The sequence below is a fragment of the Gymnoscopelus microlampas genome, assembly GCF_963454915.1.
Source record: "Gymnoscopelus microlampas genome assembly, chromosome: 13".
NCBI classification, from domain to species: domain Eukaryota; kingdom Metazoa; phylum Chordata; class Actinopteri; order Myctophiformes; family Myctophidae; genus Gymnoscopelus; species Gymnoscopelus microlampas.
The window spans coordinates 11,746,342-11,773,949 of NC_139950.1; the positions used below are offsets into that span (position 1 = coordinate 11,746,342).

General features: G+C 39.5%; 2 protein-coding genes across 3 annotated transcripts in view; both read right to left on the reverse strand.

The window, feature by feature from the left end:
• dlg5a (discs, large homolog 5a) overlaps nucleotides 1-7,170 on the reverse strand; it is a 115,786-nt gene extending 108,616 nt beyond the window's left edge. For both annotated transcript variants that reach the window (XR_014602029.1, XM_084075444.1), the window contains exon 1: nucleotides 6,343-7,170. Coding sequence is in view for 1 of the 2 variants with exons in the window: in XM_084075444.1 (XP_083931570.1) it covers nucleotides 6,343-6,646 (304 nt within the window). In the remaining variant the exon portion in view is untranslated. The remainder of the gene's footprint in view (nucleotides 1-6,342) is intronic.
• Nucleotides 7,171-10,581: 3,411 nt separating this feature from the next.
• Nucleotides 10,582-27,524, reverse strand: LOC311058523 (uncharacterized protein; the record flags this gene model as incomplete). The annotated part of the gene is made up of 8 exons (XM_084075985.1): nucleotides 27,428-27,524; nucleotides 26,590-26,688; nucleotides 25,454-25,514; nucleotides 24,425-25,296; nucleotides 15,003-15,092; nucleotides 12,574-12,598; nucleotides 11,435-11,557; nucleotides 10,582-10,844 (listed from the first exon to the last, which is right to left on the reverse strand). Exons 3-8 carry the CDS (start codon nucleotides 25,488-25,490, stop codon nucleotides 10,582-10,584), a joined length of 1,410 nt encoding a protein of 469 aa, XP_083932111.1. The 5' UTR covers nucleotides 25,491-25,514; nucleotides 26,590-26,688; nucleotides 27,428-27,524.
• Nucleotides 27,525-27,608: the final 84 nt, after the last annotated feature.

A 27,608-nucleotide genomic window follows, 5' to 3' on the forward strand; every position in this document is an offset into this window, starting at 1 on the left:
ACGATTAACACATTCACTGCCAGAGTTTTTTTTTTAAAGGGTCTACACCATGAATTTTAACTTTTTCTTCATTTTTGTGTGTTTTTGGTCTCCCCCACCTCTCTTCTGTTCCAAAAAATACCCGACTTCGAGCATGCAGGCTTTCATAGGCTATCTGTGGTTTTTATGTACATTGGTCTGGAAACAGTCCGTCAGATTTGTTCCCCCTGCCTACGTCACGTCAGGGAACAATTCCTCCCATTTTTCAGTTCCAACCAAAAAAAAAAATAGTTTTAAAAATGTTTTTTTTCTTATTTTTTTCAAAAAAAAAAGTTTACTTTTTCCACACAGAACCAGGATATAACATGCATACAAACTGGCTCAATAGCGCCCCGTGCCAAACAGGACAACGTGGTATTGCAGGTGAAAGTGCTTTATAAGCCAGAGAGAAGTTAGTTGGAATGAGTATATCTGAGCCTTGATTTAGGCTCAAAACTTTTGAAAAATGTTTGAGGGACATAAACAATATGATATTAAATATTATTATTATTTTTTTAATTCATGGTGTAGACCCTTTAAACAGGGTACAGCCAGTGCCAGCGTTTACTTCTACTCCACTACATCTCAGCGGCAAATATTGTACTTTTACTCCACTACAATTATTTAAAAACCTTAGTTACTAGTTACTTTGAAGATTTTGATTATTATTACAAAACATACATTACCCACTTCAGCCCTAAATACATTTCGGCCATTTGAAAATAGTCGATCTACAAGCTCACAATGCGTCACAAAGCAATATTATAGATCTGCTATTTTCAAAAGATTTGAATACATTTAAAAACTTTTGAAATGGGACATTCTGCAAAATTAGTACTTTCTACTTTTGGTACTTTTACTCAAATACATTTTGAATTCCGGACTTTTACTTGTAACAGAGTACTTTTAACATTGCAGTATCGATACTTTTACTTAAACAAAAAATGTGAGTACTTTTTCCACCACTGCTATTGGGGATGGGTAGGAGAGGATGATGACATTTATAACAGGGTTGTGTATAGAGCTATGTCTGACTGTGTCACGTCCCAATGGAGAGGTGGGGAAATGCAAAAACATCCCTCATGCGAGATACAAACACAACGAAGAAAGCCCCGAGAGATTTGGCCTTCTCACTCGCACCAGATGGACCATGACGACAGACGGGATCAACTCTCTGTCCTAAAAGGTGGTGAGGACAAGAGAACCACTGTACACCAACGTCACCGTGGACATCGGCAAGCGGTGAGCTTTGAGCAAACTTGAGCTTTGCTTGGAGCCCCCATATTGTTAAATCCACTGCATACATGAATTGTGCTTATGCTGAGATGTACATTTCTCAAGATGAAATTAAAAACATTGATTTTAGACTGTGTGTGTGTGTGTGTGTGTGTGTGTGTGTGTGTGTGTGTGTGTGTGTGTGTGTGTGTGTGTGTGTGTGTGTGTGTGTGTGTGTGTGTGTGTGTGTGTGTGTGCGCGCTCTCTCTCTCTCTGGTCCATAGCGTCAATGGAGGAGAAGTTGGAGAACTCTACTAACATTATATGGACCAGAGCTATGTGTGTCTGACAGAGAGGGGAGGAGATTTAGACTGGTGTGGTTTTATCTGTGGCTACATGTTAGTTAGCGTTGGCAGCCTAGCTTTTAGCCTGATAAAGCTCGGCTGATAAATCTCAGGGAAGCATCTGCAATCCAGTCAGCAAGAGCATCAAGGCACCAACTCAGCAATACCTATTAGCTATTAGCCAAGTCGTCCCTGTTGGCAAATGGCAGAGGCACACTTCGACTTGTGGCAACGTGAGTCAGGAATCACAAACAGCCGTGTAATTCTGAATTAAAAAGAACGAAAGGCACCGGCCTAAACTTTGCAAGTTAAGCTTTAAGTTATCTCAAAATAGGAACCTGCCAGGCTTTAAATATGTCTCAGGATGGTACTACTTTTCATCTCCTTCCCTCGGTTGGGTCTCTAGGCTCATCCTTGCATTCAGGCCCTCAGGGCATGTCGCTGGTTGTAAGTAAGCCACTGGATTCAGTCATACAGAGAGCAATACACTGAACAGGCAGAACTAGACAAGGCGTTTAAACTTGGTTGCCCTTTTGCCTGCCTCCGTGCAACAGCAACAATACTCAATACCACTCAGGTGCAAGCTATTGCTATACTACAATGAGCACAATTCAAAGGACTGCAATGGATGTTTGGATACATTGTGGTTATAATTATAACCTACGGTTTGCATCATTAAAGCAAACAAGAAAAGGCTATATACGGTGATAACAGGGTTTACCTTCTACATGGGAAAAGGGGACTGCGTGTTATACAAGGTTAGGTAACACTGGGCGATATGACTTCATATCAATATCATGATTAATTCAAACGTTTGCCTCAATTACGATTGAACAATTATTAAAAAAAATAAGTTAAAATAGCAAATCTACAAGCTCACAATGTGTTTAATGAGACTAATCAATTTCGTAGTTTTTTTTAAGAATTATGTGTTGATTCGTTGATATACAAGAAATAAAACACATGTAAAAACTGCTTCTGAATTATTCAATTATAATCTACAAGAGCAAGATTTAGTCGGTTATTGGTTCTAATTATCAGTTTTGATATGTTTTGGTTAATTGTGCAGCCCTAATACAAGGTATAATCATGCATGGGTAGGATATATGCGCACACACGCAGGTCGATATGGACCATGACGCCAGTGGAGAACACGTTGTCATGGAAACAAGTCAGGCGGCTATCTAATGTACCATAATAATAGCATGGTATTGATAACACATTGAGGTTACTGCTGTGTGCTTATTAAAATTAGTTTTCCTCTTAATTTCTTTCTCTGCAGAAGAAAACCATCTGGGTTAGGGCTCTGTCACGATCATGAAATCTGATGACGATTAATTGTCATATTAAATAATTACGATAAAAATGTATTTGTGTTTTTGGCATTGAACATCGGAACATGAATAAAAAAATGTCTGTATGCCTTTTATGCTTTGTAAATAAAACCTGCATGGGGCAAATATGACAATTAACTTCATACACAAATAATTGACTGTCATTTTATACATTTTTGTAAAAAGAAAGTGGAAACAGCCGATCTACAAGCTCAAAACACTCACAATGTCACACTGCGCCGTGTTGTGAGCTTGTAGAACTGCTATTTTCACTATTAAATGTTTGAAAATGTATAAATACTTTTCAAGATGGAAACGGTAAGATCATGCAAGATAAGTGCAATTATTATCTCAAATAATTGCGGTATAAGGCGATAATGTAAGAACTGCAACGGGCCTAGCCTACCCATGGGAAATAAGAGAAACATAAGAGAGCCCACGTTTAGGGCGATGAGCATTGCGAAACAGAACCTACGGTAGGTGACCTAGTGATTGATTGTCAAACTTTAATTGCGGAGACCCCCAATTTGATATGCATTATAACCATAACGACAACTATACGAGTGTCCAGATCAGAATTATCTTTATTGTCACATCACAGGTGTAAAGGTGTAAAACATTCGTTTTTGTGCAAGCTCCATCGTCTTTTGTTGTTTCCAGAAAGAGACAGAATAAAAGAAGAGGTGGGGGGGTATACATAATTATACACATAGCATATCCATCCTTACAGTATGTATATGAGGTTAGGATAAGGATAATTCCTTTAACAGGTCCGTTCATGAAAGTCCTTGCGGTCTTGTTTCCAATGAGGGCCTGTGAGCAATTAGGGATTAAGAGTCTTGCTCAGGGACAAATTTCATTTCATCGACACATTTGCTGGCCTGGCCTGGAATCGTACCTGAGGCAACCAGGGCCTCTGGCTCCCTAGGCGGGCTCACTAACCACTCAGCTATGGCCGCCCCAAACCTACCTGGTTTGACATAAGGTGCATGAGCATAGCAGCTGGTATATAATATATAATGTTCAAGATAGACTGTAGATCATGGGTCCTTAGAGTTACTACAGAGGGGACACCAAATCTTGAACCCTAGAATCCCTATTATGAGGGGAACATTAGCCGAAAATAGCAGATCTACAAGCACACAACGCCTCGCAGCTTGTAGATCTGCTAAAGTGTTTTGGTGCAGAGGGAAATAAGAGCAGACCAAGTACAGAGCAAAGTCACGTTTACCAAGTATTGAGGGTTTAAAAGTCTGAAATTACATATTGACATGAATCCAGCAAATGAACAGAAAAGACAAGTCAACAAAACAAACAAAAAAACATGAATTTACACATTAATAGTGCTGTCAAACAAATCTATGAGGCCATCTATGAAATCAATGAAAAGGTTTAATATCAGATCAGAATTGTGCATGTGTCAGACTCATGTATGGGGGGGGTGGGTAGACAAAGGGTGCGAGATATGTCCGCCTGCAGTGATGCTGAAAGACGAATGAAAAGGATATTCAGTAATCTGACAGATAATTAACCCATTTAGACCTGAGGCTGATTCTAAAAACGCCTTCTAAATCCTGACCTAAGTTTTCTGAAAAATTACAGAAAATGTATGTTCCTATATACTGTACATAGCGGTATAGTTACAAATAGGGGTTCCCGCCCAAAATTAAGGAGACGAGATTTTGTACCCGAGTCCGAGGTAACGAGGGTTGAGCAGATTGTCAAGAAATGTCCTGATGGATTTAGAATGACTGTCAATATTATTAAATTGCTCAGAGAGTGATCCAAACGACCAAGAATATAGTTGTCGTCATAGTTATGGTGTGAACTTGAGTTAGATTGATTTTTTTTAAACGTCATATAGTTATCGCGGTCGTAACAGTGCTTGGTGTCTGTGAATGGTCCTTTAGGGCGACTGGTTCTCAAACTTTTCAGTCTGTGACCCCCAAAATAATTATATTTGAACTGGGGACCCCCCACTCTGATAAGCACTTGGAATTGTAGGAGTTGAGGCATTCAATTGTGTTTGACTTTGTCCACAGATAAATGTTTAACCAGTTTTAATCTATACTAATTTAATAGTATAGATGGTTGCTTTCTTTTTATTCTTTATAGTTTTTCTTTTCTCTCTTTTTTGGTGGTATTAAAAAATTCTTAAGTCCTTAACTTGTCAATTCACCGTCATCTGGGGACCCCCCCCCCCCCCCCCCCCCCACCCCCAAAAAAAACATGTCTCCCCCCCCCCAAAAAAAAAACATGTGGGGACCCCCCTGGTGGTTCCGACCCACAGGTTGAGAACCACTGCTTTAGGCCAAATGAACCTCGTATTTGATTTGCCATCTCCAGGAAACCAACACTGGAAATCTACACTGTAAAATCTGTGTGAATTTAACTCTCAGAGTGTACAAATGGTTACGGGTCCATTTGGTCCGTGATGGGGTTCCAGGGGGTCCCTATGACATTTTTCATAGTTAGTAGCCAAATGGGCCGTCCAAATAATATAACATAACTCTGAGAGTATACAGATGTAATCAAAGGGACCCGTAATAGTCTCTTGTGTACACTATCAGAGTTACAGACCGGTATTACCTTCATAATATCACCTGCACGGAATTTCTTGACAGAAAGTAGCTCATAACATGTCTTCGGGGGATTTGTATGAAAAAAAAACTTTGCAGATAGAAAGAGGACAATTCAAGCTTTCCGTACAGCTGCAATGTTGGTGAGTTTAACGTTGTTTAATACAATCAGATAGGACTTTTCTGTTTGGATGAATAGGCTGTCAAGGGTTGGTATTGCACCTCTAGATTCCAGATAATAAAAATAGGATCTAAGAGTTGCTTGCGACTAGGGGGTCTGTCTGTGGCCCTAATGCACAGCAAACTGGAGGTCCTTGAAATAACATAAACACGTTATAAGAACCACTGGTTTAATCAAACTGCCAAGACCTGTCCTTCCTTGCAAGTTCATCGCCCAAGCCCCAAAGGTCAGGTGGGCACCAAAAGACCACCTATTTTAGATCGGACTGCACAGCAGCCACATTGTGAAGAAATTCACTGGTGTTACCGATGATACTGATGAAGGCTCTGTTCAATTTAGTGTAGCACAGTAGTTCTCAGACTTTTTCATTTCCATGACCCCCCATAGCTGAGAGTGTACAAATACATTTGTACACTCTCAGAGTTACACCCCCTCAAGGAACCATGAGGGTCCCTGGACCCCAATTTTAGACCCACTGGTGAAGCAAAGTGTTTCCAGTGAGCCAATATGCACAATATCAGCACCCCCTGACTCTGTTTGACCAGAATGGAACAGATCGAGCCTTCATTAGTATCATTGGCAACACCTGTGCATTTCTTCACACCGTGGCTGCTGTGCATAGATAGAGCCTATTGCTTTGAACATGAGCAGCCAGCATTTTCATGTCTTACCAGATGAGTGGTCCACGGGTCCACCAGCACTGTTGCTGAAGAGGGCAGAGTAGAGGTCAGGGTATGCCTTTTCCAGGGCCACGCAGAGCTCTAGGAAGTGGTCGCTGTCCTTGCTCATCAGCATCTTCAAGAGGTGGTCCACTTTCTCGGCGCTAGATGAACAGTTCTGGTCCAGCTCGAACCTGTCGAGTTGGCTCAACGTCCCAGAAACGACCAGCAACTCTATCAGTCGGTCCGCGTCCGTTATGGACTCCAACAAGTTCTGGTGGCACTGGTCTAGCAACTCTTTGTGCTTTGGCTCCATTGCTTGTTTATATCGGCCGTTAATAGTTCCGTATGGCTTTCCCAGGGCTAACTAGAGACAGTCCAGGTGGATTAGGGTTCTAACTTCTAACAACAAAAAACACCACGCCGATTTAACCTAACAACGAACTTATCGTGGATTTGCGGCACTTCGCCTCAACCATTACGGCCATTTAGGTCGCATTGGAGAGATCAATGTTTATAGCAAATGATGGAGAGGGGGGGGGGGCACAAGAAGCCATATTCGTAGCCCAGAGGGCTGTTGACTGCACTATAATAAAAAAAAAAGAGCGACACATTTCTGCCGCCCCCCCCCCCCGCATCTTACTTGTGTAGTAGTAGCGGTTCATAATATCGTCGCCGGGGCTTTCTTTCCGAGTACACTTTACCCGGAGACATTCCCATCTTTGCAGTGCAGGACCATTTAACTGCACGTTACGTTACCCTGGTCTCCGCCGCTAGTAAAAAAAATATAAAAAATGACGGCAACTATGTTGCTGATGCTATTCCTTCAGTTACACTGTATCCATATTATCCAGTGGGTCCGCCATGTCTGGAGCTGGAGCTCACACTTCATCGTACCACGGTGTCGAGTGTTGCCAGATATTTCGAGAGAAATAAGCATCCAGGTCAATGAAAACAAGCCTAAAAGAAGCGACTGTAGGCTACGGCTATTTGAAAATAGCAGATCTACAAGCTCACAAGTCACAACGCTTTACTTGTAGATCTGCTATTTTCAACAACAAAAAAACTCTTGCGTGTAAAATGTGAAATATAGGTGTAAATAATAGAAACACAAATCAAATCTGGCACGGGGGTCCCTGCTCCCTGGCACAAAGCATTTTCAGATGGGGTCCGCGGACAAATACATATTAATTTGGGGGTCCTCGATATGAAAATGTTTGAGAGCCACTGATTTAAACAACATTTATGAAACAAGCACCAAATAAGCAACTGCACTACAAAAACAAGCCCAAAAATTAAAACCCGCAACCAGCGCAACTAACCAATATTTACAAGCAACTTTGCAGAGAAACAAGCCCAAAATCGCTTATAATAAGCGGACATGGCAACGCTGACGGTGTCGCCGGCGCCGGAACATAGTAGTGCCCCCTTCGATCTACAAGGCCACAATACGCCGCGGACGCAACGCCTGTGGGCTTGTAGATTGAGGGGGGGCTGGGCTATTGTTCGCCCGCACAACACCGTCGTACGACGAAATCTGACATAAGCAGCTGCTGCCCCACTGTCAATCAACGCTCAAAATAGATGTCCAAATGGGGCGGGGTTTACACAAAAACACGCCTAATTAATATTATTATTATTAATAATATTATTATTATTTTTAATGGGCGTGTAGTACGACGAAAATCCCATGCGGGGAAAGAAATGAGAATGGACATACATACAGTAATTTGCATGAATATCTTGTTTTGAGATATTAATCGATTTTGACATTTTCATGTCAACATTGATCAAAAATGCATCTACGAGAGTCTTGATCTAATTAAGGCTACATTATATGCCTTTGATTTTGCCATACAGAAATTCATCCATGATAGAACCAAATAAAATGTTTTAAAATAAAAATCACACGCAGTGTGAAGTGGGCGGTGTGTGGTCATCACAACATGACTCACTTAAAAAAAGGATAAATGCCTTTTTTTACTATTTTTTTACTGCTATTCATAGGGCTGCACATGTGTCATGTGTTTCGCTAGCCAATCACAGTCCTGAATTTGCAAAGTCAGCCAATCACATTACAGCTAGTGGTGATGACACTAGCTGTAATGTGATTGGCTGACTTTGCAAAAGTATAGATTTGCATTGACTGTGGAAGGGTTAGGGGTGTAGACTGCGTTGTAGACTATTGGCCAATCACGGTGCAGGATTGGTCAGTGTCCAAAACTCACTTATAGGGGGCGGTTACACCGCCCCAAAAAATCACACCCAGTGTGAAGAGAGTGGTGCCTTTTGAAAGTGTAACTGGTTGCATCCATCCAATCAGCAACAATATGTTGTCACGTGACACGTGACAACATATTATCATGTGTCACGTGAAGCTTGACCAATCATACAGACGGACATACGGACGGACGGACATACATACGGACGGACACACGGACAAAGTCAAATGTAGGAGTGGTTGGCACCATTCAAAAACTTCAGAACATAATAATATTGCAGTGATTTTGATCTAAAACGCTATTTCAATCTGAAGACACAAAGGGCTTCTCTCCGATAGCCTGGTTCTGTTTTCTAAAGCCGAACTGAAGCCAAGTGTGTGTGTGAAAGGATAGGGAAACCTGGGCACCATTTTTGGGGGAAGGCAGTGCCCACTCTCCTGGAAGAGTGGGCACTGGGGGGGGGGAGTGGGCACTAGAGAGGTGCCTAATACTGTGCACCTTTTGGAGGGGAGAATGGCACTAGGCCCTAGTATGCATTATGAACTTGTAGATTGGCTATTGGCGCAAATAAGCAATAAGTATGAACAAGGAAGCAGTGTTTATACCCCATGAATACCTGAAATACCTATATAAGAAATAAAAAGTGACAGTCTCTTATTAAAGTTGCATGGAAGCCTTTCTAAAAAATAATAAAATGATAAAACAAAGCATTTACAGTTGTATGGAACACAATGTTTTATAATGTAGTGGTCCCTGCTTCATCTCTCTCACCTAACGGGTCCCTTGGCCTGAAAAACGTTGAAACACGTTTCTTTATTCTACCTGTCGTTCCCATGAAGACACACAGACAGCAAAGAGGAGAAATGAACTCATATGATCAAACAGTGTTTAGAGAGACGTCACGTTGGGTTGCACATCTGGTGTGGTGTGATCAGATGTGTGAATTAATTATCTGTCTATTGATTTTGTTTTGGATTTAACCACTTGAAGCCCCAGCATTACTGTAAACCCTCAATGTAAACTTAACCTTTGGCTCTGTACAACACCTAATCTCTTTGCCTAACATAGCCGATCTACTTGCTCCTCCTGTGTTGTTTCATTCTCAAGATGACTGAAAGAAAGGACATTTGTTTTTAATTTCTTGTAAAGACTTTTTCACTGGTTACATTTGGGTACAACGCCATTTGAACAAAATCAAATTTATTGGACTGTAAATACAATAGCAATACAAAAAGATTGATATTGATATTGCAGTTGTAGTTCAATAAAATGGTTGTAATGTCGAAAAGGTACAGTATGACAGGAGAGACCTAACCTTAGGGTTGTTTCATATTTTCAAATGTGGCCCCTATATCTCCCCCATCGCTTGAACAATAGCGCCATCGTGTGTTGGTTTTAAGAACTTGACATTTGAATCCTAATGACCTCCCGTCCACTTCTTCCTCCACAGCTTCTGTGTTTATTCCTACAACAACACTATGTTTAGTGCTCTGCTATTAGCAGAATGTGTCTTGAGAGATTACACTACAGATAATAAAGAAACAGGTTGTGAAGTGAACGTGAACACAGCTTCTGAGTTCTGACCCATTCTTTAGCCCATATGGTCATTCATTGGTCACAGGGCCACACATCTTCTGGTACTAAAATGGCATTTTTTTCAAAGCCAGAAAAGACACTGAATGTATGAACTATAACATGTCTAAATGTACTATGTACCATAACTATAAGTTATGTCTGTGTTTTGTTTGTTTTTTCTCTAACAACTTCAAGAGTTTAAAGACAAATATCAATGTCTATACTGAATGGCAAAATATTATTTAAAAAGTTGAATAGCAAGATGAATGAGACAGAGCATTGCATCTTCAAATATTATATCAGGGTCACCAATGTATAGGAATCGCAAAAATGACCAATATTGGAACTGGGCACGCAGAACGTGCCCTTTTATTGCACACTTTCTTTGCTTTTTTTGCAAACTGTTAATAAAGTATTCAATCAATCAATCAAACTTTACAGTTACTAACGCACATCACTCAAACATCAGCACGCCGCTGAAGGTAGTGTAAAAGAAACCCTGGTGGTCATCGACAGCTGCACCTGGGGACAATTGGGCAGCAACACGGTCTCCTTCGTCCAGCTGCACGAGGGCAGAGATGTAGCTGTCTGAGGTTGCGATCGTGGTCTGCAAGCCGCTTGGAGTGCGACGAACGAGCTGCATCGACCCACGTCGTTCAGCATGATTGCTGCAGGCAATGAATTGATACACACCGGGTACTTCAGCTCTGAATTCACCTTATAAGGAAGGAGGATCTGTGATATTAATCATCTGCAGTGATGGAAAAAGTACTCACATTTTGTACTTAAGTAAAAGTATCAATACAGCAATGTAGATAGGCTACTCTGTGTTACAAGTATAAGTCCCATATACATGTACTTGAGTAAAAGTACTAATGTATCAGCATCAAAATATACTTAAAAGTACTAAAAGTACTTATTGTGCAGAATGTCCCATTTCACAGGTTCAAAATGTATAAAAAATCTTTAGAAAATAGGCAATTTACAAGCTCACAATGCTTCGCATCATGATGCATTGTGAGTTTGTAGATCTGCTATTTTCAAATGGACGAAATATAGCCTATATAAAGGGCTGAAGTGGTTAGTTTGTTTTGTAATAATAATCAAAATCTACAAAAATCTAAAAGTACTGGAATTTGGAAATACTCCAGTATAGTAAAAAATACCTCAAAATTGCACTTAAGCACAGTACTTGAGTACATGTACTTTGTTACTTTACACCACTGATCATCTGTGGCCCATATTTTAAGCTCAGTCATATAGCTGTAGGTTGCAGCTACTACTGCAGGAATGCATGCATAGGCTACCTGTGGCTGGGTTGTAGTTGCCTCCATTGTTCAATGTGACTTCGGGGTACTTCAAGTCGGTCCAGCGGTCGAGGGGGGCAACGACGCGGTGTCCAAGTCCAGCCGAGAAGGCGACACGTTTGACTAAATACACACACGCACACGCACACACACACACAGGGTTGTCAGCTCTTTAACACACCTGACAGTTTCTGAAAAAAAGAAAAGAAAACTCAAATATAACTGTATTTATGGAGATAACTTTCTACCTTGGTGCATCAGGAGAGTCATCATCATGTTGTATATCAGTGGAGTCCTTGGCGATTTGATGCTATCGGGAGCGTGTTTTAAAGCCACTGGAACTCTGGGAGTGACCCTGTGTGTGTGTGTGTGTGTGTGTGTGTGTGTGTGTGTGTGTGTGTGTGTGTGTGTGTGTGTGTGTGTGTGTGTGTGTGTGTGTGTGTGTGTGTGTGTGTGTGTGTGTGTGTGTGTGCCCCCCCCACAAGAAAAACGGATCCGCACACCAAATTTGGTCATGATCTGTGTTTGGAACCAAAGGAGACAGTGTAGAACTTGCATTTTTATCTTTTGTAGTGACGTCAATCCAAAGACATGCAGTTCAGGTGCCTGCGTGCGTGTGTGAGTGCTGTGTGAGTGCTGTGTGAGTCATGTAGCAATACAAAAATAACATGCAATCTTTGCCCCCTCTAATGTTACAGAATATCCAAAAATGTGGGGTCTGGTCCCAGTGGCCCATTGACTATATAAAAGGGTCGCATCGTTCCCGAGTAGGCCGGTACCCAACGGGCACTTGTCTAGTAGGCCTAGAATTAGAATAGAGAGAGTTGTGAGCTTGTAGATCGGCTAATTTTGTATAATATATGGCATACTGTATGTGTTTAAACTGTTCCTCATTCTGCTGGGGACCCCCTGGAACCCCCTCAAGGACCCCTGTGTGTGCGTGCGTGCGTGCGTGCGTGGACGGAATGTACACTGTAAAATCACTAGCGTTAATCTAGACAAATGGAACCAACCATGGAATGGAAGCCAAACTGCAAAATCTTACCTGCCAAGGCCAGGTGTTGGGTTCGTCTCTCATCTCACACACCTCCCCCCCTCCCCAAAAGTCTCCCTGCAAGAATGTCTTCCGGATATAATACTGGGGGCCAAGGTCAGGCCTGAGCTCTGAGAACAAGACACAGGGGGGAGACAGTTTTACAGTTGTGCTAAAAAGCTTTGTTTCATTATTTAACCCCCTAAAGGGATATTTCATTTTCAAACATGTTTGGGGTCATTGTAACGTCTACTTGGGCTTTTGTGAGCACCCCAGACAGTTTTTAAGTTTCTTGATTTAGTATTTAGATATTTGATATTCATTTTAAAAGACACGCCCCCTACCTATACAAACCCATTGTAACTTCAAACTTCAAACAAAGTTAGATTAATTGAAAACACCCGTCCTTGGTTCTGGTGACTGATATTGTCCTGCGTGTGTTTTTTCAATTATCTTTTTCATTTCCCCCCAAAAATATAAAAATGTTGGGCGTGTCTGTTCAAATTAAAATCAAATATCTAAATACTGAATCAAGCACCTTAGAAATGTCTGGGATGCTCACAAATGCCTGAGTAGACGTTAAAAAGACACAAACATGTTTGAAAGTGAAATATCTCTTTAAACACTAGGCTATATACTTGACCCCCAGGCCCCCTCCTTTTTTCCCTCTACACCAAATATCTTCACCTATTTTCACAGAATGTTAATGCTAACACACGCACCCACTCACTCACGCACGCATACATGTGCCCAAATGGACCCATAATGGCGTAAAGCATATACACTTGAAGCTACAGTTATATAGCTTTTTATTTAGGTGAAGATAGTATACTGTACACAGGGTCCAAACATCAATAAATATATCTCTATGTGACAAGCTCAACGTTAGCTAAGGTGTTTAGATCAAGTGGTCAACGTTTTTTTTTATTTCTCAGATGCTGCGAATGTATTAAATGTATTAAAACCAGCATCCGTGAAAAAATAAAACTCTTAGGATTTAGAACAGTGGTTTAGAACAGTGGTTTAGAACAGCGGTTCTCAAAAATAGCAGATATACAAGCTCACAGCACATCATTTTGGGGGTCCTTGATACGAAAAAGTTGGAGAACTGCTGATTTAGAAGGAATTTGTAGAATCGGCCTCAGGTCTTAATGGGTTAATAACAAACTGAAGTTTTGTTTCCCCTTATTCACTCAGAGCTCTACTGTTTTGTCATTTGTAGCAGGGGTAGCTGGCATGTACACAAGAGATAAAACAATCAGGAACAGTGTGACGACAGTCTGCAGGTGGTTATTCATTCTTTTATCTGTATGTGTAGACTCCTACTTACATTCCCATGAAACTTTGAGAAATGTGTCTCTCTCAAGTATGACTGGGTGTAGCACTTATTGCTACAAATCTAACATACTCCTGTACCAGCACAAAGGCAGGTACACATGTTTGTGTACCTGCCTTTGTGCTGTATCCCCCAGCAGCCATGACAATGGGTGTGCTATGAAATCATAGGGCTGTAACTGTAATCTGATAGCCCATCTCTCTATGCGTGCACATGGGTTTGGTTTGGATCGAGGACTATACGTATACGTGTAGCAGAGTGGCTCACAGCCTCAGCCTAATGAACTAATCTCTCCCCCAGTCAAAAAAAGGTTATCTTTAGTCTAGTGGTTAAGATGTTGGCTTAAAGCGCGGGAGACCCGGGTTCAAATCCCGGACATTACATGGAACTTCTAATGGCTTATGGTCAGTAACTAAATCCATCCATACACATAGGATGTAGTCTCTCACAAGTCCATATTAGAGCTAAAGCTTCACGCTCAGTCTGAGAGTACCTACACTCACGGTCTGTCAAGCTGAGACTCCCACAGCACAGTGGTTCTCAACCTTTACAGGCTGTGACCCCCAAAATAATCGTATTTGAACTGGGGACACCCCACCCTGACAAGCACTTGGAATGTAGGAGTTAAGGCATTACATTTTGGTGCAGTTCCACAGATAAATATTGTGAAAATAGCAATTTTAAATGTAATTATAGATCAGGAAACATGGACAATGATATGTGCAAAGGTAAACCTTGATCGTCCCTTCACTGTCATCTGGGGACCCACCCAAAATCATGTGGGGACCCCCATGGGAGTCCCGACCCACAGGTTGAGTACCACTGACATAGCACACAGGTACCATCGCCCCCTACTGGTCTTGCACTAGCACTGCTCCTAAACCTACAGGACTTGCAACTGCTATAACCTTGGTTGTTGCTTCCTTGTCAGAGACAGAGTAAGCTAGTGTAACAGCATTGGCTAGCTTTAAAGCTTGGAATGCCTTACAATTGCTTCATTGGCCCTTCTCATATTCTAGACACGGACATCCTGATATCTTTGTCAGGTTTTGGGATTATCGTCACTTGATTTATCCAAGGGGTGGGGCCTTTGATACTTTACACACAATATCTAGATCAATCAACTCCTTTATTTTATTCTCCACAGCCTCCCTGAGGTTGTATGGTATGCATCTATGTGGCTGGGCCACAGGCTGTACCTGTGGGTCGATGTACAGGCTAACCTGCTTGGTGTTCAATTTTCCTACACCCCATCTGGATACTGCTGCCTGAGTGTGTCTCTGCTGTTTCTAACCACAGAGACATTTTCACCTAGTTAAGTTTCAACACTCCCAGTTTCATGATCTTGTTCCCCCTATAGTGGTTCACCATTACCCTTAATTACAATTAACTGGTTCACTGCATGAGTATGTGTACAATTTCCACAGTCCCTTCCTAGAAATGCAGTGTCAAAAGCACAATATTTCTATTTTAAATGTAGCCATGTGCTTACAAACACAAAGTACAGTATGGTAGTAAATGTAGCTACTTACCAGATTCAGAGTCCCAATCAATCTGGCCCAGATTGATGGCAGCAGCAGCTGGGGTTTTTTTCCTACTCAAGTGTTGACACAAACCTCCCCATCACCTCTAGATGGTGCTGTTGCCACTAGTTTGGGCTATAAATGGTCCTGCCTGCTATATTTTGCTAGTGGGAGTGAGTGAGAATGAGAGTGAGAGAGAATTGGCCAGTAATGTATCCCACCAACATTTGAATATGTGACATAGAAATAGCCAGGGCTACCTTATACATGTTGATAAAGTAGGTTTTTTTCCTTATCACCCATATGTATAGATACCAATGCAGGGCGAAACATCACATCAGTATGTATACAAAGTACCAGTAACTTTCAAAGGCGACAAAGAAAAACCAGACTCAGGACACAGGCAGCCATGGATGTAATGAAAGTATATTATATTCAGACAGAGAGAGTGGGAAGGTTACAGTATCACAGGTATTGGTAGGCATCATCGGTCGTCGTCTCTCTCTGCCCTTAAACAGAGAAAGCACTGGTCTTTAACAGCGTCCAGTAACATAAACATATGACATCATTGAAGATACATCAAGCGTCCAGCCGTCAGAGGTGTAGTCCTGCTATTGGTGGATAGTGATGAGTACGTCATCGTCAGATGAGGATGATGATGGTAGATGATGATGATGATGAAGATGGTGTGACAGTTTATCTTTGAACAAACAGCGTCGACATGTCTCGAACAACACGTTGGCCTCGGCTCTGACCTGTCACTGGTCAGAGGTAACTTCGTGAAACTGTGAGAAGGGTTATGCATTGGAGGAGAACACCGAGATATGGTGTTCTTAAAACAATAGATAACCACAGAAAGGCCTGTAACTAGTCTGACCTTGCATAGACAGAGACAGGAGAAAAATAGGGAGAATAGACATGATGGAATTTAGGCCAATATGACAGCTATTACATTAATTTGACATTTAAAGCAGGTTTAGGACATTAGACAAATTATGATTAATCAAAACATATCTATCAAGCCTACCTCTTTATCATGATTTGGATAGGGTCAAAGGGCAAGCTGATTGTACCTTGTGACTTTATTCAAACCAAACCAGACACAGACAGGCAAATCTTACAGTGACAGAGATTTCAAATGACCTAAAGGGCAAATGGATTGGAAGTACAAATATATTTTAAGGACTGTATACTTTAAATCGAAGTGTAGATTAACAAACCTTACATTGTGGCTTAATGCCTTTAAAAAATAAATGGTTAGTTATGTATTTAATATATAGATATATATTATTTAAAAAAATGTAAGGGGTTGTATAAGTTATTAACAGATATTACTTTGAAAGGACTGTATATAATGGTTATTCATTCAATTAGGAAGTAAAACAGGGTTATATTTCATGAGATTTCGAGACACATACGACAAAGTTTTTCCCGGGTATTACCTTTTGTTTAGTGGAGTGGTGTCTAGCTCTCCACCTGCAGCGTTCAGCAACAGCTGATTAACAATTCACATCTCCACTAACAAATAATTTTATTATAATTCAAAAATCTCAGCTAATGTACTGTTCCAAAACAAATCTTCTTAATACGTTTGGATTTAATCAATTTTTTTAGCACCTGTTATTGACCCATAGCCCGTTTTGGTTGATAGAGTGAGGGGAAATTGACCAGTCTGACAAGTTTTTGAAATTGGACTTTGACAAGACACCTACGTAACTGATCAAAGACGATTCTGGACAATTCAGATAAGAGAATTACCCCTCCTCGTGTTGAGCTGGTCCAGATACTTTAACAAGTTTTTAAGTATTTAAAATGAAACGGTACACTTCTGACCTGTATTTTTACTTTTTGGTAGTAGGGCTGTGTCTAGCCTTCCACCTGCGGCCTTTAGCAACAGTTGATCAACCATTCACATCCCTACTAACAAATAATTTTACTTTATTTAGGGAAAAACTCAGTGGAATGGCCCCAAAACCCCGGAAATACTTCCCGAATGTAATACTTCCTGATTGCATGTATATGGGGTTTATTTTGGTAGGAGGAATCATGTTAATGGATTAAGTAAGTACAACCTGAGTAAATACAAACTGTTTGTGTAATTTTCAAATGTTTTCAATCTAAGTATATTCAGCAAATCAAATCAATTATTCATCTACAAATCTCTCCCCTTGTCACATTCAATGGAGGTGACATGGAAGAAAAACAAAATGGGTAATGGAGGTGACATGTAAAAGAAACAAATCAGATTTAAACACAATGGGAACATGAAAATGTAAAAGAAAATATGGAAATATTTATTTGAGGTTCTATTCTGAAGGGTACATTCATTTCCACCGAGCTTAGGACAACTGTGAAAATGAATGACTCTTCACTGATTTATTCCTTTATCCTTCATCTAAACTAAAAACAAACAAATGCATTCCAGGATTCGTATTAATATGTAAATCAGTTGTGGGGTTGTACCCCACTTACCTCCGAGGTCTATTTACAGCGCAATACGAATTGGCCTGGAACGTGAGGCATACTGTGTTTTGTTCTGAAAATAGACAAACAAAAAAATGACAGTACAAAAGAAAACAAATAAAGAAATACATATATTCATATATCTATATACATATATATAATAATTTTAAACCTTCCAATACCCTCAGATACCTATAACCATACATGGCAGGACATCGTATGGATACAGTATATATGAAAGAATTATGATAAAAATGTTTAAAATTAAAATATAACAATGACAAAATTAAAATAAACATATTCGTTGCGAAGAGTTAGAGCTAGATAAAGTACATCAAAATAAATTGAAAAGAAAACACAGACTTTGGAAAAAAATAAAATAGCAGATCTACAAGTTTAGTCAAAAATGATCAAATATCTTTAAAACTTTAAATAAAATAGCAGATCTACAAGTTTAGTTAAAAATGATCAAATATCTTTAAAACTTTAAAATAATTCTTCTTATTCATCATTAAAATGTTTCCAAAGAATAGTATAAAGAATATTATAATATTGTAATGTATTTAATCTAATATTCACTGATAAGTATTGAATTCAATGGAATCTGTAGAAGTGACGTGGTAAAGTGACGTGACAGGGAAGCTGATACTTCCTGTTGAATGAATTCTGGGTAATTGAGTCAAATGGAGTGTAAGAGAGACCATTAAAGAAAATCAAAAAAAAATTAGAACTTATTATTTAAGGTATATGTCTATATATATAGACATACCCATACATGAGGCGAGGGATGGAACTAGAACGGTCAAAATATGGTTACAGAGGTTTGAGTTTAAGATATAAGTACTGCTTCTTGCAGCAATGAAACCACAGAAAATAATCAGCATTCCTGGGTTGAGTTTATTAGTCGACTTAGTCTGTCTAGCAGACGAATGAGCTCTTGTGATTGCTTAAATCAACCATTTTTATCGATTAATGGTCTACCACACGTACAATAATTTATGAAAAACATATCCCCGAAAATCAATAATTTGTGAATGCAAGTCGACCAATATTCATAATCCTACAGAGTAAAATAGATATATTAGTTCTCGTGACAAACATTAACCTATGTTTCACATAGTACACAAAATTAATTTACGCGAATGACGAGGGGTCGCACACTTATTTACACTTGATCCACCCTCCCCTGGTGTGAGACCAGCATAATGATTTATACATGTACCTAAAACGTTCTCATCGAACACCCAAAGTTTGTATCGTGGGTTATTCTAGATGATATGATCAGAGGTACACCATAAATCCATATACATATATACATACTCATACAAGTATCTATATATAAATAAATAACTGGAAATATTCAGAAATGAGAATATCCAGCTGCTTAGTCAAACACCAGTGTAAAAAAATATGGAGGATGTCCAGTACAGATCGTGTGCGGTTAATATAACCTTCTTACGTCATTATCCTACACTTTTTCATAGCACAAGAGGGCTGCCCTCACAAAAAATTACCCTGAGCATGTCAGTCAACAACTTGTCAACACATTAACAGCACAAAAGCAACTACGAGCAGCCTAAATGTTTACCGCGGAGAGGAAGGAAGAGAAAAAGAGAGAGAGAGAGAGAGAGATGGAGAGAGAGTGATAGATATATAGTGAAATATTGTATTTTTAAGAACGTTTAGTCTAGAATCTCTTTATGGCAGTGGATACGGGCGCTCTAACAGACTATAGTTAAAGTTTGACACGCTCAAAGCCCTGAAAAGATTCCCCGTTCAAAAAGTTTTGAAGAACGAAAATAAATGATGAGTTATATTAGTGACCGTCTAGACCATATATACGAAATATATATATATATATTATATATACATTCAAGAATGTTTTTCATGAATTTAAGGGGGTTATAAAACATTTTAGTTTAAATCAAAATTAATAAAATAAAATTAAATCAAAATTAAGGAGTAGTCTGTTCATAAAGTCTTGTTTGTGTAACATAAATGAAACAATATTACAATTAAAAGAAAAAGATTTAACTCTTGAAACGTAATGTCTATGATTATCACAATCCCTCTGTTGACCCGACATAAAAGTCAGGAAAATGAGCGATTTGACCATAAATGGTATCTTGCAGTTATACCTATATATACACACATACATACATATGCCTGTCGATATACATATACCCACAGATACAAAGAACTACTGGTATTTATATCCATACGTACGCATCCTGCAGGCATCAAGGTAGACCCATGCCGGGTACACATACTGTACGTATGTATATATATACAAAAAAAAACACAGATCTACGATCTATAAAAAATATCTGTATTTAGAAAAAGGTTCACCAAAAGATTCCTTGTAAGCGTTAATCTGATATAAAGGTTAGTGTTGTATTTTTAGCATGAATTCGTTTCGAGGGAGCGAGTTCTACAAGCTATGCTAGATGCTAGATGACCCCGGAAACAGAAGCTACCGGGGTTTCCCATAAATCGCCCCGGAAGTATAAGCCCGCAATGATTTATGGGAAATGAAGTCATCTAAAAGTTACAATGGGAAAATCAGCGACAAAGCATTGAAAAGTATTTACAATTATCTGAATTTATGGGGCATAAACAAAATATATTTACTGGTTCACTGAATTTAGAACAGAAGGTTCAAAGAAAGGAATATAAAAAGAATTATTAAGGCTTATTTTTAAAGCTCACAATATTAAATGGATTTAATCTACAGTGGTCAAAATAAAACCGGTCAAAGGTAAAAAATCTATATACGCTCAGAAAGAGACAGATAAGATATAGTAATCAATACGAAATCCACCGAAACAGAACGTAGTAACAACAAGCAGTAACCAGTATATAACAAAAGGACTGACTTGTGAATTATACATGTAGGTAAGAAATCGCTGAAAGGACCTTAATAAATGACCACTAGATAAGAGAATTTATGAGACATTAGGAATGTCTTCCCAGGAATATAGGTGATAAAACATTTTTACTTGACTGACTCCCTGAGCTGTGTTAAACAGTAATTTAAAAACAGGCTTATAATTTATGAGACAAATCGTTCGGTAAAGACAATAAAATAAAATAAATAAAAAGGTATACTCATCAGATCAAGGTTTACATGGAGAAGTTACGTGGAGATCCCAATCACTGGACCATGGTAAAAAGAAAAAGAAAAAGATATACTCATCAAATCGATGGTTCAGGGATCCTGACCCCGATGGCTGGACCATGTGGAATTTGAGACATGTCGAGAGTCAAGGGGCAAGTCCAAAGGTCCAGCGATCGCGTCCAGGTCCAAAACAAAATAAAATAAAATAAAAATGTGATACTGTTCAAAGATAACCTTCATCTGAATAGAAGTGATAAATCGTTACACCCAGGGCTGGTTCGTTTGATACGTATTAAAACATGGTCTGCCAGGGGAAGAGAGTCTGACCGTACAGTTCCGGTCAATAGCTCAGTTCCCCCCGTCCACCCTGTTTTAAACATATCCGGCATCGATTTGGACCAATTGATAAAGCTGTTATTTTTCCTTATCACCCATATGTATAGATACCAATGCAGGGCGAAACATCACATCAGTATGTATACAAAGTACCAGTAACTTTCAAAGGCGACAAAGAAAAACCAGACTCAGGACACAGGCAGCCATGGATGTAATGAAAGTATATTATTCAGACAGAGAGAGTGGGAAGGTTACAGTATCACAGGGGTTAACGCATCATCGGTCGTCGTCTCTCTCTGCCCTTAAACAGAGAAAGCACTGGTCTTTAACAGCGTCCAGTAACATAAACATATGACATCATTGAAGATACATCAAGCGTCCAGCCGTCAGAGGTGTAGTCCTGCTATTGGTGGATAGTGATGAGTACGTCATCGTCAGATGAGGATGATGATGGTAGATGATGATGATGATGAAGATGGTGTGACAGTTTATCTTTGAACAAACAGCGTCGACATGTCTCGAACAACACGTTGGCCTCGGCTCTGACCTGTCACTGGTCAGAGGTAACTTCGTGAAACTGTGAGAAGGGTTATGCATTGGAGGAGAACGCCGAGATATGGTGTTCTTAAAACAATAGATAACCACAGAAAGGCCTGTAACTAGTCTGACCTTGCATAGACAGAGACAGGAGAAAAATAGGGAGAATAGACATGATGGAATTTAGGCCAATATGACAGCTATTACATTAATTTGACATTTAAAGCAGGTTTAGGACATTAGACAAATTATGATTAATCAAAACATATCTATCACATGTATATGAATATATACACTCATCCAAATAAAGGATACGTTTATTATGCAAGTGCCAGGGGTCTTGATCGGCACTGATCCATTGAACCATCTGGCCTTCCTATCAATTGTTACTTATTGTTTGTAGGCTACCATTAACTATCAGTTAAAACTTTCAATACCATTAAAAAATAGTCAACAATAGCAGATCTACAAGCTGACAATAACTTGTGATGCGACATGTTGTGAGCTTATAGAGCTGCTATTTTCAAAGAATTTACGAAAATGTTTCAAAAATCGATGACGACATGCCAACAATAGGGATGGCAGGGTGGCAGGCTACCTCAGCACATTACTGTGAGGTGGAAACCTCATATGTCCAAAACTGCTACTTTTCAGGTTTCAAATTCAAAAACAGCAAAAGTAGCAGATCAACAAGCTCGTAGGGCTTGAAATATGGAGATAAGAGGTTTCTGCCCGACAGCAACGATATATTGGTTGTTGCGATATCGCTGTGTCAGTAAGATGTAGGCTGCTCCCTGACCATAGTGAAAACGTGTCATCCTGAGAAATGACACGTTTTGGTAGCGGTGATTATTTTATTTTTTTAAGTGGAATGTTCGAAGCTTTGGGGGGGGGGGGGAATCAAGTTACAAAAGTCGCTTTCATTTAAAGTCTGTTGGTGATTCTGAATTAATGTATGGGCTACCCTGCATGAGCGTCTACGGCTCTCAGTTGTCAAAAAGATCCCTTCATAAAACATCCAGCAGGAATTGGAGCTTGAAGTGCTAGAACGTTGGCGCAGTATAAATAAATATAGTAATATGAGTAGTGTAATTAAGTACTTTTTAAAGGGGAAATAAGTAGTAGCTTATTACACTTCCTGACTAAATTGCCCCACACTGATCATTATGAATGATGACTTATCATCGTGATTCATTCTTAGTAGTTCACAACTAAATGGACAGAGAACATGTATTACATGTTGTAATCATCATTGATTAATCACTAGCTAATGAGATCATGTTTGTGGCCATTGAAATAAAGTGTAATGTATACTGTAATGTTTGTAATTGTTCCAATACCTGATAAAATAATTGATAGTAGATAGATAAATAGTTCAACACCTTACTTGAAGGGCATACCATCATATGGAGAGAAAGAGTTGCAGAATCAGAATTTCTGATGTAAGGTAATAATAAACAACGTAAAATGTTATCCGTTCAAAATGTACCTTAAAGGGATATGTTTAAAATGTTCAAGACTTATCGACTTGGGAGAGGTATGCACATTTTTTTGTTTGTTATTGTACCATAAAGTCGTTCGTTGATCAGCTACATTTTCTATTACTCAATGTCAAAGATAATTTCCTGGATATAAATGATTGTGTATGTTTTGTGTTCATATGGGACTTTACAATCTTTGAAATTTAAAAAGAAAAAGAGACACTGCAGAAGCTCTTCTTGTAGCCAAAGTGTAAACAAGCCTTTATTACTCGTCTAGTTCATTGCAGAACATTACTAAACCAACATGTTGCATCCTCCACTGGTCTACATCAGGAAAAACAGTGAGTACATTCCCAGGTGGTATAAATGGAGTTGCAGCTCAATGGGTGGAGCCCCACAATGATTCAATTATCCATATAGACAATAAGTGTCAGTACAACTCTATCTATGACCGACACACAATAAACAGAAGTAAAGATTACTAATGTATTATAACAAAAACAACGAAGGGAAAGGGAAAACAGCAAAATATGCTAGGATCGAATCAACTCTATTTAATCCAACCAAATCCATTGGTCCCTGGGAGGGTGGTAGCTATAAATAAAGAATTCTGACGTTTCAGGTCATCACCTCTGTTTGACAAAGGGACATGGTTGATACCATATTAAAGAAGAGAGATCATTACCCTGATGCTGTTTAAAATGGGGGGCAACCTGAGAGTCAATGCATGTAAAAACAACAACTGTGTTGTTTAATTGGCTGAATGCTTCTTTGCTGTTGCTGTCCTTGGTGTGCTGGCTTTTGTTTGGTCCAATAATATACAGTTCCCTCCTTATACTAATCTTTATCATCCCTTCTCCATTTGCAAAGTTTCTCTTGTATCACTGTTGACTTGAATTTAATTTGGCATCCAATTTGAACTCTATACATTTATGTTTATGGTGATTGATGGTGAATTTCTTGACCTGGATATGTCATTGAACCTTTGTCATTCATTGAGTAACGCAGTGATCTAACTGATCTTTCACTGTTTTCCCCACCGTAGCCACCGCCTTGGCACCAGCTTCTGCAGCCTGTCCATTAGAAGTTGCACCAGCCCCTGCTATACCCCCTAATATAGCCCCAAATAACGCCCCCAGTACACCCCCTGTTATTAGACCAACTGGGCCGAACGCCACTCCAATAGAAAGTCCAGCAACTACTCCAGAGGCAGATCCAGACACCAATCCATAAGCCAAGAATGGGTTTCTTTTCTCGGCTTTAGCTCTTGCTTCTTTTTCATATCGTTTATGCATCAATTTCATTGCGTCTTCCAGAGATTGTCCCTCATGTTCTTTTTTCAGTTGTTCCTCTTCTTTTTGTATCTTCTTTTTGTACTTCTTAAGAATTCTCTTTTTCCTTTCCTCTATGTTTTTCTCTGCTAATTGGAACATGTCATTGGTGTAGTGGCTTTCTTCGCCATTCTTCAACACCAGGCTGTTGATTTTCTCCAGTAGCTCAGTGACCTGAGAGGAGGGATCCTTAGATTTGTTGTTGAAGACATGATAGCGACCTCCACAGTTTCTAATGCATTTTTGTAGTTCCTGACTATTTTTCACAATTTCTTCAACTGGTACACCTTCATCAACCATGTCAGCATGACTTAGAAGAATCATAGTGTATTCATTTGACTTTTGGCCAAATATGTCCTGTATAATTTGCACAGTTTCCTGCTCCTCTTTTGTGAATCTTCCCAGTTTGATCACAACCAGGAACACATGGGGACCAGGCGAAGCAAAACAAATACACTGTTTGATGTCAGCAATGACCTCATCTTCGCTAACTTTGGTGTCAAACAAGCCCGGTGTGTCAACAACAGAGACCTTTCTACCAGCCACTTCACCACTGGCTTTTGTACATTTCGTTGTGACGGATACAGTTGTAAACGTGGCTACAAAAGCTTTTGAACCCAGTATTGTGTTTCCAGTGGCGCTTTTTCCAGCTCCAGTTTTCCCAACCATCACAATCCGAAGTTCGTCATCATTTATTATGAGATCTGTTGGATTAAAATGAAATGGTTATGGATGATAAACATTTGATGTTTGCAAAAGAAAAAGAAAGAAAGAAAACATGGTTTAATGATTCTATGCAATTACATCAATTCGATTTCATTACAGTCTTGCCTTGAACATTTGTCTCCTGGGAAGATATACCTTCTTCTCCATTCTCGCTGCTTGAATCTGCACTCATGACTGTTTTGTGTTGTCTTACGTTCTTAGAGAGAGAGAGAGAAGAGAAAGTTAGATAGATAGAGAGAGAGAGAGAGAGAGATAGAGAGAGAGAGAGAGAGAGAGAGAGAGAGAGAGAGAGAGGGAGAGAGAGAGAGAGAGAGAGAGAGATTAGAGAGTTATTATAACAATACAGTACATGTGTATATACAGATGAACTCAATCTACAGCAACATACGGTAATCAAATGATCTGAAATGGACTCTATACCCTAACCCCTAAGTACACTCCCCCCTTGACATTGAAACGTGTTCTATCACAGAATACTAACTAGAAAAGTGCCCTCTGGCCTGGGCCGTAGCAAGGCGGTCCATGCACCCTAGCCTGCAAAGCCTGACAGCGTGTCGCAAGTTCGACTCCCGTTGCCGACGACATTTGCTTCGTGCCACCCCCCATCTCTCTCCCCATTTCCTATCAGTCTACTTTCACTATCCCTCTCTAAATAAAAACATATATTAAAAAAGAAAAGGAAAAAAGAAAAGTGCCCTCTTCGGAGCGCAGGTGCAGGTTGCCTACCCAAACCTGTGAAATTTGGATGGCAGTCATAGCCAATTGGAATGGAATCTGATATATCTGACTGATACATCTTGATCACATGACCCCAGAGATATTGTGTACCAATTAGTGTGAGTATTTGACACAATCTGTAGGAGTATTAGGTTCAAGGTTCAAGGTTCAACTTTATTGTTGAACCCTCCCAAAAGGGCAATTAGGTTTACAGCAAGAGGTATTAAAACATATTACATACATTAAAACATATCTCTCGCTGCCGGTCGCAGCGTGCGCATTCGCCCTGTTTCCCTCCTTGCAAGAATTGGGGGGATGGGATGGGATGGGCAAAATTAACAATAAGAGTACTTTGCAAAATGGTGGAAAATCTTGTCAGGCAGAAAAGGCCATGATCTACATGGAGAGTTGTGTCATGCCAAGAGACGGGGAAAAAGGTTTGTCTGTATGACCTACGGTTCAAGAGTCAAATGCCAAAACACGAAGGGCCCTGTTATAACGTCACCATGAGGCCAATTTGAAACATTTGGGGTTGAGGTTCTTCCTTGGCCTACCTGGGAAAATCCGTCGAAAGTTTCACACTGATCGGTCCAACGGTGCCGGAGATTGCCAGAACTAACTGTAACAGTGTCACTAATCAGTGTCAGTCAGATCTTTAGTGAAAATGGAAAAGAAGGAAACTGCAGGTCAATTGAGTACCAAGCATCATGCTTTCTATTAGAAAACATTTGTGAAAATTGACACATTAGCAAAAGTATAACAATTTGTACCACACAGTAATCAATTCAACTGTGTAATGAAAAGATATATTGCAATTAAATGAAAAATACGTTTTTAGAGCATATCAGTGGTCATACTTAGGACATTTCTAACAAAAGATTCCAAAGAAATTAAATAAATCGATGTTTGTGTATTTTTATTTCAAAAATCCCTGTGTGATTTCCATAGCTCATGTTCCTCCACTTGCACCTGATTTTCATTATGGAGACATTCTTGGGCTGCTACGTTCTTTATCCAACTCAAAATGACAGACGGTGCATTATTCGTTTTAAACTTAACAGTAGACATTAAAATATAAATCAAAAAATGTAGTGGCAGAAACCCTATGCAGGGGTGAGATCCTATGTAAAACTAGTGAAAGAGGATAAGGGTTAGAAGGCCTCTAGACAGCAGAGTAAAATATTTATGCACGAAGAGTAGATGGTGAAACATTAGTAAATGTAGGCCTATTGATAATCCTTTTTTTTCTTTTCTTTTTTGGACAAATAATTACATTTCAAGATTTGTAAACAATTTCACTGTTTCATTTTGTCATTTACATTTTCATTTGTAAAATGACAGCTGCTGATCACTGAATGAATTCTGGTAATAATGAAAGAGTGTGTGTCTTACCTGCTTCAGTTGTGAAATCCTAATGTGGGTCTGGAGAGACAGAAGAAGTATAAAGACAATGAAGCTTCATCAACAAGGACTAGTGCACTAACAAGTCTCTATGTCTCCCTGTCATTTATACATTTCAGTTTGCGCCTCCTTTGATGGGGGGAGCCAGGGATATTATGTTGTTTAAAAGAAG